This window comes from Acomys minous, assembly GCF_964271855.1.
Source record: "Acomys minous genome assembly, chromosome: 9".
NCBI lineage: Eukaryota > Metazoa > Chordata > Mammalia > Rodentia > Muridae > Acomys > Acomys minous.
Genome location: NC_140490.1, coordinates 97,007,587 through 97,022,850, shown reverse-complemented (window position 1 = coordinate 97,022,850; position 15,264 = coordinate 97,007,587). Strand labels below are relative to the sequence as shown.

Genomic DNA, 15,264 nt, shown 5'->3' with positions numbered 1-15,264 from the left:
ATGGAGAAGGAAGCTTTTGCTCTTTGCTTGCCTGCTCTCACTTTGCTAACAGGTCCACTCCTTCATGGGCATTGCAGCCTGTATCTACTGAAGGTCAGCGGAGACTTCCAGCATCCTGGACTGAGCAGTTTCTGGATTCTAGGATCTTCCATTCATAGCCAGCCATTGTTGGATTAGCTAGACTACAGTCTGTAAGTCATTCTAATAAATCTTCTTTCTCCATATATGTATATTAGAGAGATTCATTCTATAAATCCTGTTACTCTAGAGAACTCTGACGAATACATAAGCCAACATAATTTTTAACTGTATTCTAAATATTGATCTTTATACCCACAGATACGTGTAGCTCTTAGCCCTCATCAAAGAAGCTCCCTTTTGCAATACATGGGAGCTAGTACAGAGATCCATACCTATTCAAAATGTAGAAGATAAGTGATTGTGTGTGTCCAGCCCCAACTAGTCCACCTACAACATAATCCCTAGACTTAAAGGCTCAGGAAACCCTGGGGAACACAGGGAGAAGAGATTGTGAGTGCCAGAAAACCAAAACAGCTGCTTTGAGATAGCGCTAGACTCGACAGGGAAGCTATACCCATGAGGTCACAGCAAGCTGCTTAAACTAGAATTGTATAATGACATCAACTTATATGCCAACATGAATGGGGGGGGGGGGACACAGACGACACTCTCACAAGGCCACACACCTAGATGAGGAGCCGTGAGCAACCAACGACTGCCAAAAGGAGGAGAATCCGTTTTCTCTGATAGGTTATTCAATCCCAAGTGGTCCAGTCCTAGACATACATACATATGAGCAATGCTAAGCAGACTCAGTGAAGAGAGAGAGAGAGAGAGAGAGAGAGAGAGAGAGAGAGAGAGAGAGTGTGTGTGTGTGTGTGTGTGTGATTACAAAGAATAAATCTGGAAGTGTGGGGCAAAGGAAGAGCTGGAAAGGGTAGGAGGGGTTGGGGAAAAGGACGGAAATTACATAAATACAAGTACTTATGTATGAAATTCTCAAAAAAATGTTGAATTAAAAAATTTAAGAAGTTCCCAGGAGGGCTTCACTAATTCCATCCTGGATTGAAAAGCCCCTCATCTCTGTCAGTATTCAGGTTTGTAGATGGAGGTACTTATACTCAGGATTCTAGATCTAAGCCATGGCTCTTGACTTACTGCGTTTCCCTGAGCTAGCCTTGGTTTCTTCTTCTGTTACAAGTGTTACGTAATTAGTATTAGTACAGTACTAGAAATAATGTTCAGTTGCATGTTGCACATAAAACTTTCTGCAGTACATTTAGTGCAGAGTCAGTACAGAGCTCTGAGCCTCTAGGCCTTACTGCTTCTCTCCCACGAGCCAAGTTCCCAATAAGCTCAGCATTTACACTTTCAACTCTTTCGAGGACTACCACTAGTGCCACGCTTTAATATAGGTCACTGCCACCACGCCCTGTCACTGCAGAGGAGGAGGAAAGGGTGGGGGAGGAGATAAGTATGTGTTGAGGCTTCATTGTCCTCTGAGGGTGGGCCTCCAGATCCAAATTAAACAATAGTGGAATCTCCCAGCTGTCCAAGACTCCAAAACAGAGGTCCATTCCTTCTCCTAGCAGTTTGATTACAAGCCCTAAAGCAGAACCCTCAAGAAGCTCATAGGCTTTCTCTTTGAAAGGGATAGCATTTTCTCTGTTAATCCCTTGAACACTTGTCCCTAAAATAGAAATTAAGAGCATTTCTTATTTATCCAGAACAATTTTAAAAAAAGGAAAATAAAACAAACCCCAAATTCAAAAAGTCTCACATATACCTCAGAAGAACAGAAAGGCTTCCTACCCAAAAATCCAGTTAAGTTTCTTTACAGAACTGGGATGTATGTCCCTAGCCTTCTGCATACAGACAAAGCTCTACCACCGAGCTATGCTTCCAGCTCTCTTAAGTGTTTTATTTGTTTGGGACTGTCTTACTGAGACCAAGCCAGCCTCGGGAATTCACAATCCTCCTGCCTCAACCTCTGGATGACTGGGATTATAGATGTGCCAGTATGGCCTCAAAGTTGCTGTGTAGCCTTGGACTTGATCCTTCCTGCCTCTACCTCCCAAGTGCTGGAGTAACAGGCCTGTACAACCATACCCCATTTATTAGGTGCTAAGGATTGTACCCAGGGTTTCCTGAATGCTAGGCAAGAACTCTACAACAGAGCTATGTGCCTAGCCACCTCACTTTCTTAACAAATGCTTTATAACTTATTCTGGAAGCAGAGCCTGAGGTCATTTTTATTGCCCCATTAATCACATTAATCTAAAGAAACCCTTTATCTACACAGCAACTGATGAACTAACTCGTATAACTGAATAGTAAAATGTAAAACAAGAATTTAGCCTGAAAAGGCTCCAGTTTAGAAAACAACACAAGCACCCCCAGAAACTAAACCTATGGCAGCCAGATTCCATCTCTTGCAGCCTGCCCCACTCAGCCTTGGCATCTGCTAGGAGAAACTGCAGCTATTTAACCCTTCTGGAAGTCACTTGACTGCCTACTATCAAGAACACTAGAGAGCACATTTATGAATCACACCCCAGACTCTGAACATGTTTCAAGTTCGGCAGGTAAGCCACTACATGGCTTTCAACCCATTAGTGATTAACACAATTCAGATGCATGAGTTCCTGCTCAGCAAAGCAACACACATGTTCCTTTCTCCTAGCAGAATTAAGTGATGGCTGTGCTGGTCCCTTGGCAGCAGAATAACTTTTGTTTTCCAACTGGAAGGCATTTCCTCCCCATGACAGTGACAGTGGATGTTGCATGCTACGTAACTTAAGAACTGGTCTGACACAGCTTCGGCCAGACTTTGCATTCTAGATCTTCCTCTGCCAAAAACGGCAACTTGTTTATTTAAGACACATTTAACAGCCTGGTGTGGTGGTGCAAGCCTTTAATCCCAATACTCAGGGAGGCAGAGGCAGGCGGACCTCTGTGAGTTCAAGGCCAGCCTGGTCTACTAAGTCCAGAACAGGCAAAGCTACAGAGAGAACCTGTCTGGATAAAACCAAAAGATATATTTAACAAAGACCAGTCAAATCCAAATTGGGCTGACCAATGACATGGCCACCTCTGAATGGACGCTCTTGTCACATACCTGGCAAGGCTTGCTTCCCCCCCCCCCCGCCCCCCAAGAGTACTCGATGCTTGGGGCAGCTTTAGATGAGCTGAAGACCTATGATATATTTTTAAAATTATGGTAGTAGCTCAAAACAAAATAGAAAGTTTATTTTGCATTTCAAAGAGAGCCAAAGAAAGATTGGTATGGTGGCATTTGCACATGCATAAACCCAGGACTTAGGGGTCGGGATAGGGAGTGGTCAAGGCAGGAGGACTGCTATGTGTTTGAAGCTAGCTACGTTGAGCTCCACGGCAAGGCCCTGTCTCAACAAAGAACAGCACTTAATAAAGACTATGGGAAAATCAAGAGTTTGGGCCTATAAGACCCAGTTCTATGTTTTAAGCAGGCACATGGCAGTGATTTTCTGTTTTACCAAAGTGGTCAGCTGATACACTTCCTTATACAAGCTAGCTTTACTAAGAACCATCACCACCTCCAGTTTCTGGCCCTGTGCCTTGCCTTTCAGCATCTCCCAAGGAGCAGCAGATCGCCCCCTCCCTCGTTGACTCCTCCATTTCCTTTTGGGGAATCTTCTACCCACCAAAACTCACTTTGCTCCTGGGCTGTGCGTTGTATACTCAGAGTTTTAAGTCTAATCTCTGCCACTGCAAAATCCCTTCAACAACACTGGTGCTGAGTAAGGTCTGTCTTGTTATGTTTAAAAAATTAATTACAAAAAAAAAAAAAGTCAGGTATGGTGGTGAACATCTCTGATCCCAGCACATGGGAGGCAGAGGCAGGTGCATCTCCAAGAGTGAGCCCACCCTGGTCTACATACTGAGTTCCAGGACAGCCAGAGCTATGTTATTAAAAAAACAAACAAACAAACAAACAAAAACTGTCTCAAAACACACATATACAAAAACAAAAGAAAACAAAATTTGAAAAGGTTTCATAAATGTCATTTAATAATTATTTTCAACTAGGGCTATCATTGGTTTTCTTGGTGTCTTTTTGAACATAAAAAAGATGTCCCTTGCAGCACTCGGGAGGCAGAGGCAGGCAGATTGCTGTGAGTCTGAGGCCAGCCTGGTCTACAAAGAGGGACAGCCAATGCTAACATGGAGAGACCCTGTCTCAAAAAACAAAAAACAAAAAGACAAAAAACAAAACAAAAGCAAAACCAAAACCAACCAAACAAAAGATGTCCCCTGGCTGGGAACATAGCTTAGTGTACAACACACAAAATCCTAACTTCAATCCTAAACACCCCAGCTCCAGAAAGGGCATCCCTGCCTCCAGGCTAAGACAATGAACACCAAAGCTCCATATGTAACTTAAAAGCCTTCAGCACTGCACACGGCGGGGCAACCTGGATTGCATTCCTTCACTTCTTTGGCTCCATCTCCCAAAAACAATGCACTCTGACCCCAGGGCCAGATGCAACTACTTCAACAGGAACTTCCCAGATAAACTCCCAGATACTGAAGAACCTTAGCCCGAGGGATGCCACTGGCAGGCAGCCACAACTTTTTTTTTTCCCAACATGTGCCACATTATTTTTCTAAATCCCAACAGCCAGGATAATTAGGGAAAGTGGAATGATCTGCCACAAAACTCCCGGTGAGCAGAGCGTGTACTTCAGCAATGAAGCACCTCTGAGCTCCAGGAAAGCTGGAGAAGAAGCCTGGCAGTGTGGCCCAGTGGAAGAGCGCCAGCCTAGGCTGTGTGAGGGCCTAGGGTTGGAAAACCAGCACTGGAAAGGAGAGTCGGGTGAGGAGACACAGAGACTGCATAATTAAAATAAAGGAGGAGGGGAGATGTCGTAAAATATTAGGCACACTGCAGCCATGACTGACATGAACTACACAGGGCACTAATTCTAATAAAAAACCAAACAAGGGTTCTGTACGCAAAGTCAAATCACCTATAACCACATTCACTAAATACTTGCTCAAGTTGGAATTTTTAAAGATCAAAAGGAGCCTCTAAATAATAAAGCACATCACAATATTAGTCTTAACATTCCGCCCCCAATAGCCCATAATTAAGAAGCAGAACAACTCTAACCCTTTACGACAGCAACTCCTTCACTCTCTTATCACTCGGGGAAGACCCAAACAAAAAGCAATTTGGATCAGATCAAGTCTGAACATCAGAGGCACTGAAGCACAAAACAGATGGCCTTGCCTATAGTCAGGCTCTCTATCTCCAGAAGCAGAGAGCAGGGAGGGACTTAATTAGCAGCTGTTCCGAGCAGCTTGCTTGACCTCGAGGCATTGTTTAACAACCATCAGGAGCCCCTGAATTACAGAGCCCACATGGACAGGCCTGAGCTCTCAGTGAGTAAAACTCACTTAAAGGAAAGCAAAGCAGCTGCAGCACTCAAAGACCTGTTATAGATATGCAAAAATAAAAGAGAGACTGAGAAGTAAAAGTAAAGGGGGAAGCCCCCACCTCAACAACAGTTGCCTCCCTCTTGTTTCTTGTTAGAAGACCCAGGGTGGCCTTTAACTCATACTCGCTCAGCTCACCAGTACTGGGATGACAGGGGCGTGCCACTGTGCTTTGCTGACTTCATTTTTAAAATGAAAATATTTTCCCAGGTGAAATGAGCCTTCCTTTTCTTTTCTCTTTTTTGTTTTTTTAAGACAGGGTTTCTCTACGTAGCCTTGGCTGTCCTGGACTCGATTAGTAGACCAGGCTGGCCTCAACCTCACAGCTATCCGCCTGACATGCGCCACCACGCCTGGATGGTCCTTCCATTTCTATATGCAACAAGTCGAGTTGTGCATAATCATCAGTGCGTACAATGCAAAACATTGAAACCAACCGCTTTTAACACGTTTCAACCCTCTTTAATAACGTTAATACATTATGTGTGTAAGAAACCTAAGTAACAAAATCCACTTCATTTTCCCCCTTAGAAGATAAAAAACAAAACAAAACAAAACAAAAAAAACCCCTAAAGTTTCTCTGGTTTCCCAGGCAGCTGAAAAGAATTCTGTAAGCAACAACTATGCCCAAGGACACACTACATCCTACAACTGCACTATAAATAGCAATGGTTAGGACTGCAAGCAAACATTTTAAATTTCTGCACTAATAACTCATATAGACCCGACTTCAAAGCCTGGCTTTGAAATTTAGTAGCTCTTAGTAACATGTTACTTTCTTCATTTAAAATAAACAAGAACAACAAAAGACTATTTTTACAGATGTGATGGGGCTAAAAATAAATAATTTGTGTAATATAGTTATATACTATATTAAAAGGTGTATAAAGAATGCTCATTAGAAGGCCATTCATTTAAAAAGATTTGGTAACTTAAATAATCACACGAGCATCACTTAATACCCACAAGTCTTTGGAAGCTGAGAAACAAAGACTGAACTAGAGTCACAGAGAGGAGGAGATGCCAAGCTAAGGAGGGAAGACAGAAGGCAGGCCCCGTGCTCTTAATAACGAACTTCACCTAGGGGCCTGAAGTGAAGGTGGCAGCGGTGCTAACAGGATCTAGAGAGAGGGCAGTGCGAACGGTCATTTAAAAGGCTCACATGACTCACAAGGTAAGTGTGTACTTGAGGCAGAACGGTAGTTCTAAGATGGTCAAAACATCGGGGAAACCTGTCCATTTTATACTGCACTTAGGAAAACAAGCAGCACATTCTATTAAGTATTCAGATAGCTGTATGTCCAGCTGGCCTTGAGGTTTACTGAGAGTCTATGTGCTGGCCAGATTTTGTTGACAACTTGACAAAATAAAGTCACCTGGGAAGAAGAAACCTTAATTGAAGAACTGCCAGACCAGCTGGCCTGTAGCCACATCCATGAGAGACTATCTTGACTGATGATTGGCTGCAGAGGGCACAGTCCGCCACGGGCAGCACCATCCCTAGGCTGGTGGGTGTGTGCTGAATAAGAAAGCTCGCTGAGAATTACCTAAACAACGAACAAGTAAACAATGTTCCTCCATTTGCCCTGCCTGGAGCTCCTCCCCGACACCCCTCAGTGATGGATTCTAAACAGGAAGTACAAGTCAAAGACACACTTTCCTCCCCTTGTTGCTTTGCCTCCTCTGAGGCAGGGATGGGCTAAAGTGAGACTCTGTTTCAAAAGAGAAGTTGGGAGAAAGACAGATGGTGAAAGAGGGGAAGAGAGTGAGAAAGGAGAGGACTTGAGGGCTGGAGGGGAAGGAGAGGCAGGGAGAAGGGACAGACAGAAAGAGAGAGGGAGGCAGGCAGAGACAGATCATCAAATGTTCAAGGGAAAGTATGCCTATAGCTAAAAGAACTATTGGATTTGAGCAGTTAATGGCACACAAGTGAGAGATGTCTGGGATATTTGGGATACCTTGCCAAAATATAATCAAAACAAAGGTAACACTAAAGCTACATACAGTTGTCTCCTAATGAGTCTGTTCAAGTTATCAATTATTTAAAAAAAAAAAAGCTGTGAAAATGTCTGTCTCACGTGTGTCTGGGAGCTGTTAAGATTAGAGAAGAAAGGGCCGCCAAAGAGACACCACCATTAAGAGTGCTGAAGATGTAGTTGGGTGGTTTTAAAAAAAGACGACGAAGAAAAGGAGGAGGGGAGGGTGAGAGGGAAGAGGGGGAAACATAGGATGAGGGGCAAAGGGAGGAAAAGGAGGAAGACAAGAAGGAGAATGCAATAGCAGCAGGCACCACAGCTCATTTATTATGAAGAAATGGAAAGTGCTGAAGACATATTGTCAGAAATCATCTACATATATCTATATGCAAATGAGAAACAGATATTTCAGAAAATGCTTATTATACATATACATATAATTTATAAATACGTATTTAATTTATAAGTATATAATATTTTATTACAAATTTAAACACAACTAAGCACTAGAGAGCACATGTGTACAATTTATTGGTTAGCATTGCTAAGAATCTTTAGGGTAGGAAAAGAATAGGACTGGAGGATAATCTTAGATTTGAGAATAGTATCAGATACTTACAATATGCAAAAGTTTTAACACATCCACAAACCTGTAAAGGAAAAAAGAAAAGCAGTAAATTTTTTTAAAAAGCCAACTGTGGAAGAGCAGTCTTCTGAACTGCCAAGCTGATACCTACACTTTCTCGGAGCTCATGATCTCCTTGGCAATATGATGAACTTTGCTTTTCATCCCAGTATCTTCATCCTGAAGATAAAGAGTGCATTGAGAAAGCATGAATTCACAAAACGGGATCAGCTGTGAGCTGGGCAGACATGCACTTTAGCTCTGATCCTTGTATCTTCTATTAGCACACAATTCACACTGTACAATACCTCAAAGGCAGACATGGGTAATTAAATACGACGATAAATCATGATACAGAGGTAGCTGAGAGAAATCACAAGTGGAATTGGGGGACACAGACCTCTAATCTTAGCACTTATAGAAACACCTAGATCTCTATAAGATTGAGCCAGCTGGTATACAAAGTGAGTTCCAGGCCAGCCAAAGCTACATAGTGAGACTCTTGTATCAATCAACCAACCAATCAACCAACCAACCAACCAACCAACCAAATGAACAGCATCAAAGGCTCAAAATGGAAATGTCATATCCTACAGAGAAAACAACTAGGAATTTCACAATAAGCCCAGTGAGGCCATGTATATAAGTAATTCCAACAATCAAGAGACTTGATGCAGGAAGGTGGTGAGTTCTAGACCAACTTAGACAACACTACAAGGCCAAGTAGAAATAAATAAAAAAAAAGCACATTCGATAATACATGAAGTTATGAAGAACTATTAATGGGTTGTGTAAGTCAAATGGCTCTAATTCTGAAAGCACAGTGTAATCAGAGCAAAGATCCGACACCATCCCAACGCCGCCATCTTTTAATTATTTATTAGTCTGAGCGTTACTTATCCCATCAAGCACAAAAACTGCACATGTCTGAGAAAAAATGAAGATGACTTGGAAAGCACAGCTAACATTTCAGTGAGTTTGTTGTTGTTTGCAGAGGACAGGCAGAAGGAGTTTCCCTTATATTCTCTGAAAGATCTGAAAACACAATTCCTTACTGAAGAGGGAAAAAAAAAACAGTAAGTAAGGAACAAGGAATTAAGGTGTGTGTGTGTTTATTTATTTATTTATTTTTTATTTTTGGTTTTTTTGAGACAGGGTTTCTCTGTGTAGCCCTGACTGTCCTAGACTCGCTTTGTAGACCAGGCTAGCCTTGAACTCATAGTGATCCGCCTGCCTCTGCCTCCCGAGTGCTGGGGTTACAGGCGTGCACCATCATGCCCAGCTAAGAATTAGGGTATTTATATAGGGTGAAAATTATAACTGGAACAAGGCTGGAGATGTAATTTAGCAGTACTAGTCTGCTCAGCATACCGGCTGTTAAACCCCCAGCAGAGCACACGTGTATGTGCACACAAATATGCACACGCACAAACATAAAAATTAAAGAGCAAAACAAAAACCCAAAAAAGTAAAGAACAATTTCTACTACTATGAAAAGGGGAAAGCTCCAATGCTTCTGTAGGAAAACATCAGACCCCATTTTATAAAGTTTTTTTTTCTTCCCTGTTGCTTTGTCGTTTGCATTCTCTTCAGCATTAGCAGTACGGAGACAGTTATTTTGTGCTGCTTCAAGAATCACTGGGCAAGGAAATGCATCAAAAGTCACCATGGCAATCCACTAGTTGTTCATTCATGGGATGCCACTGGGGGCGGGGCCAGCGATGTGTTAAAGCAATGGCTCTCAGAAATAGCCTTCTCTACCCGGAAATGGTGCGACATCCCAGCAGATCTACTTAGCCCTGTGACCAGTGTGACAGCTCAAAGTAGTAGCTTAGTTCTCTAGTTTTTAATTTTTTGTGCTACTGGGTATCAAAAGGTGGGGGAGGGGAGGGAGCTTTAACATGCTAGGCAAGCACTCTTCCACTGAACTACACCCAAGCCCTTTCTTAGTTCTTGAATTGGTTTTCACGTGGTTCCAGAATTTCCATGTCAATACAAAGGTATAAAATAACCATGGTTTTAAAAATGAGTCAGCTCTCAGGGAGAATACATATTAGTGATAGTTAAAGCCTGTGACTGTATTCTGTACATAATTTAAAGTCCTTTTATTCCCTCAATTTGTTGTTTCATTTTTGAGATAGGGTCTTGCTGTAGCCCACACTGGCCTCAACTCTTCCTATTTCAGCTACAGACACACCTCGCCCTGAAGGTTCACCGTATTGAGATTTGGGGTTTTGTTTGTTAGTGGCGAGGACTGATCTAAGGGGTACTGCACATGCTAGGTAAGAGCTCTACCATGAAGCTTACATACTCAGCCCCCTGGAATCTGGGTACGTAATTTCTTTACCTTTAATGTTTATGTGTGAATATATGTGCACCAAGCGCATGTAGGAGCCACTGGAGGCTAGAAAATGGCACTGGGTCCCCTGGAACAGAGTCAGGGGCAGTTGTAGGCTTCCTTGTGGGTGCTTGGAACTGAAACAGGGCCCTCTACAGCAGCAGTAAGCATTCTTAACAACTGGGTCACCTCTCCAGCTCCAGGAATTTTCATTTTAATTATAGTCATGGTAGTTAGATTCATTTTTAAAAATTGCTTTTGAGACCAATTAGATCATAAGTAGTGGCTGTAGTCATATGGACAGTTCAGACACAGGAAATATATACGGTAAGAGCAGAAGACACGCGAACAGTGAATATTTAAAGTTGATTAGTAGAAGGGTTGGGGGTAGGGGTTAAACTCAATAGAAGAACGTTTGCCCGGCACGCCTGAGGTCCTGGGTTTGATCCTCAGCAATACACCTAAAAAGTATCGTATCGTTTTATAACAGGGCTGAGGGATGGCTCAGGGAGCAAAGTGCTTGCTATGAATATATGCAAGGCTGAAGATACCTGAAGCGGGGGGGGGGGGGGGGGGGCGGGCAGGTGTGGCACTGTGCACCTGTGACCCTGCATGCATGGAGACAAGGCAATCCCTGAGTTTGCTGGCGAACATGTCTAGCTATAACACTGAGCACCAAGCAGGCTCAGTGGAAGACCCCAAAGAGCAACTGGGAAAGACACCTGACATCTTGGGTCTCCACAGACAAGTACACACACACACACACACACACACACACACACACACACACACACACTGTAGTATATATTGCATCATTTGTCAACTCCTGGTAGTAACCCTGACATATCTTCCCAGCATTCACTGTTAAACACACACACCCAGTATAGTTACTTTCCTACCAAGATTTGTCATATCCAGCCATTTTGCAATATTTACATTAAATAGTCTTTTAGTGAAACAATTTGTTAAATAACACACTAAAATTCTCTCTTGTTCTCCAGTACTCACCCCCCCCCTTTTTTAAATCAGAGACCCGTGCAGCTCAAGCTGGACTCAATTTGCTGTATGGCAGAGACTGGCCTTAAACTCCTGATCCTCTTGCCTTTACTTGCTGAGTGCTGCTGGGCTCACAAGTGGGTGTGACAGTAACAAATAACCCTGCAGATTCCCTGTATTTGTCCCTTCCATGTTTTCTTTTATTACAGAGGAGTTTGCACGGGACAGAAAGAAACCCTAACCCTTCCACTGATACCGACTGCTGCGACAAAAAATATTCAGAGGAGGCTACAACCCAACTCTTCATGAAAAGAATCTTTAAATGGCAACACGTGATGGCTAACTTGGGCTGTTGGAATGCTTGAGAAGAGGGCACCAAAAGTGGGAAACGGCCTCTGAGCCTGTGATAATGTCTGTGGAGCATTTCCATGACCGGATGATCCACGCAGGAGAGCTCGGCCCACAGTGGGTGGTACTGTCCGTGGGCAGGTAATCCTGGGCCGTAGAAGAGGATAAGAACACGAGCGGGGAAGCAAGCCAGGGCGCAGCACTCACTGCCTTGTGGCCTCAGCTTCAGTTCCTGCCTCCCAGGTTCTGATCTTGCATGCGGCTTTTAGTTATGCTATTTATCATGATGACAGAAGCCCAGCTAGGATGAGTGATGAACTCAGGGCACATAAAAATGCAGTCTAATTAGCCTGGTGTGTTTTACCTTTCTTCTTTTCCCCAGCTCTCAAATTCTGTTCCTAAAGGGACAAATGATGAATGTGACTTCTGTCCCTATTAACACCCACTCTTCTCTCTCTCTCTCTCTCTCTCTCTCTCTCTCTCTCTCTCTCTCTCTCTCTCTCTCTTTTGGTTTTTTTATTATTATTATTTTTTAGACAGGGTTTCTCTGTGTAGCCTTGGCTGTCCTGGACTCGCTTTGTAGACCAGGCTGGCCTGGAACTCACAGCGATCCGCCTGCCTCTGCCTCCCAAGTGCTGGGATTAAAGGCGCGCGTCACCACCGCTCAGCAACACCCACTTCTCTAAGGTAGGCGCTTGAATGGCTAAGATGGATGGGTGGCATAAGGTTTGTTCTACTCAGCTCCAGCCACTCCTCTTCTTCTACTACATTTCTGAAACGGAAGCAGAGAGGTGTGGCTAAGGTGCCTCGGGAATCCCAGCCTGATCGTGCAGAGCAGACACCAGTCATGCACTAATGACTGCAATTGCATACGTGCATTCTGAGTATTTAACAAACCCATGCTTTCCTAACAGCATTATGCATTTCTCCTTATAGTTACAGACATGTGACTATAAGGTTAATGCTAATGAAGTACACTGTATATTTTTAAAGTTAAAAATTCATTAAAGGGCTGGGAGCATAGTTCTGTGATGAGCAGACCGTTTGAGATCCTACATTTGATCCCTAGCATTGCTTTCATCCCCCAACCCCTACCCCATGTATACAAACCCAAAAATCGAGACAATGTGGGGTAGAGATGTCTCAGCAGTGAAAAGCACTTGCTAGCCAGGTATTGTATATTAAAGGCAAACAAACACCTTTAATCCCAGCAGGTATGAGGCAGACACAGGCTGGTCTCTGTGAGGTCTACATGGAGAATTCCAGGCCAACCAGGCCGACATAGAAAGTTTCTGTCTGGGAGTGAGGGGAAGAAGACACACTTACTGTTCTTGCACCCACAGGGCAGCCCACAACCATCTGTAGCAGCAGTTCCAGGAGACCTAGTGTCCTTGATGGCTTCAGTTATCAGGCAGAACACTCACATATAAAATAAATCTTTCTTTTAAGGTGTAACTACTTTGGCATTTGCCTCCTATTTCCTTTCCACCTTTTAGTATTTTCCCAGCACTGGAACTCTCTGTTCAGAACCTTGCTCTAGTAGAGCCTTAATCAGACAAAACTGTACAAAATGGGATCTTCCATAATTACAAAAATACACTATTCCTAGCAAATGTGACAGAAGTACAGACTAGAAAACTTATTTATACATAATTCTGAAAAAGGACTAGTATCCAGAATATACACACACACACACACACTCTCTCTCTCTCTCTCTCTCTCTCTCTCTCTCTCTCTCTCTCTCTCTCTCCAACCACTTCTCTTCTACTACATTTCTGAACCGGAAGCAGAGAAACGTCCCCCCCCCCTCTCTCACACACACACACCCCAAAAACAAAACCCTGTGATAACCACGGGGCTCATCAGCTAAAGAGAACTTGGTGCCCTTGCAGAAAGCAGGTTCAGTTCCCAGCACCTATATAGTGGCTCACAACCATCCATAACTCCATTTCCAAGAGCTCTGACTACCTCTCCAGGTACCAGGCATGCATGTAGTACACAGAAATACATGCAATAAAAACCTCTGAATACTCAAACAACTCAGGTAGAAATGAGAACAAATATGTTTCACTGGAGCAGACGAAAAGAATGGCCAACAAGTATACAAAATGTTTTGACATGGTTATGTTAAAGCTACCATAAGTTGCAAGCTAAAACTACAATGAGATACAACCTCACACCCACAGAATAGCTACAACTAAAAACAATCAAGTCAGGCATAGAGGCACAAACTTGTAAGGTGGGAGGATCAAGCAATGGAGACCAGCCAGACTATACAATGAGATCCTGTCCCCAAACAAACAAACAAACAAGGCCCATCAGAACTCAGGGGCTGAGGCAGGAGGATCTTGAACTATAAGCCACCCTGGACTGTCTAGTAAGACACTCACTGTCTTGAAACACAAAGCCAGGAGTGTGTTGGCAAGATGTGCAGATACTGGGCCTTGCAGACACTGCAGGTAGGCCTGGCAGCCCTTATGTATTTTGATTGAGGTTTCTATAGTCTCCTAATATCATGGAGACAAAATTTATATCTCTATTTCTCTTATTGGCATTTTAAGATAAATTTACTCTGTGTGTGTCTCTCTGTCTCTCTCTCTCTCTCTCTCTCTCTCTCTCTCTCTCTCTCTCTCTCTGTGTGTGTGTGTGTGTGTGTGTGTGTGTGTGTGTGTGTGTGTAAGAATATCATAATGAGAGCCATTATTTTGTATAACCAGAAAAAATAAAAAAGAAGTAGCCCCACTCTTCAAGAAGTGGACAAAGGGAATAATATAGCACATAATACCCCCACTACGAATCTGCTGAGCACCTTATGCGATTCCACTAAGGCCCAATGTGGAATCAGGGAGACTCCACAAAGAAAAAGGCATTTGACGACCTTCAATGACTATAAATACTCGTTCCATGCTTGCACCCCAGTGCAGGGCTCAAGCAACAAGACCTTAAAGTATGATGCTCGGACAGGCCGACCACAGGAACACAGAACCACACACAGCCACCTGAGACCTCAAGGCTCTCTAGCTGTCCCTGGGCTCCATCACAGATGTGCTCATCTCACTGAAGAAAGGTTACCCAAAATAAGTGTGACTGTCTTGCATTTCCTCCATAAAAATTCCCTTAACTAGGGAAGGCCAACTCACAGAAAATATGAAACTGTCTCCACCTACAGAGCTAAATACAACCCTCTTTTTTTTTTTCCCTGAGCATTGCCACCCAAGAGAGACTTGCTCTACATAGTGACAACCAGAGTTCACAGTGCATCGTCTCCACCTTCACTCCCTATGCACTGGATGGCCCTTCTCTGTGTTCTGCATTTCTGTATGGCTCCCATATGCATGCTAATAGATGTGTCTGCTTTTTCTCCAGTTGGTGTGCTTACTCAGTTTATTTCACCTCATTCAGATAGGGAGCCTGTAGAGGAAATAAAAGCTTCCTTACACTGGCCTGTACCTACCCATGCATCAATGCCAGACACCTGAATT

The 15,264-nt window shown here is 43.4% G+C and overlaps 1 protein-coding gene across 1 annotated transcript in view; it reads right to left on the bottom strand.

The window, feature by feature from the left end:
- FGD6 (FYVE, RhoGEF and PH domain containing 6) overlaps window positions 1-15,264 on the bottom strand; it is a 116,479-nt gene that overhangs the window by 53,209 nt on the left and 48,006 nt on the right. The window contains exons 4-5 of the mRNA XM_084794390.1: window positions 8,213-8,280; window positions 8,095-8,125 (exon numbers count right to left, since the gene is read on the bottom strand). Of these exons, the coding sequence (XP_084650516.1) occupies window positions 8,095-8,125; window positions 8,213-8,280 (99 nt within the window). The remainder of the gene's footprint in view (window positions 1-8,094; window positions 8,126-8,212; window positions 8,281-15,264) is intronic.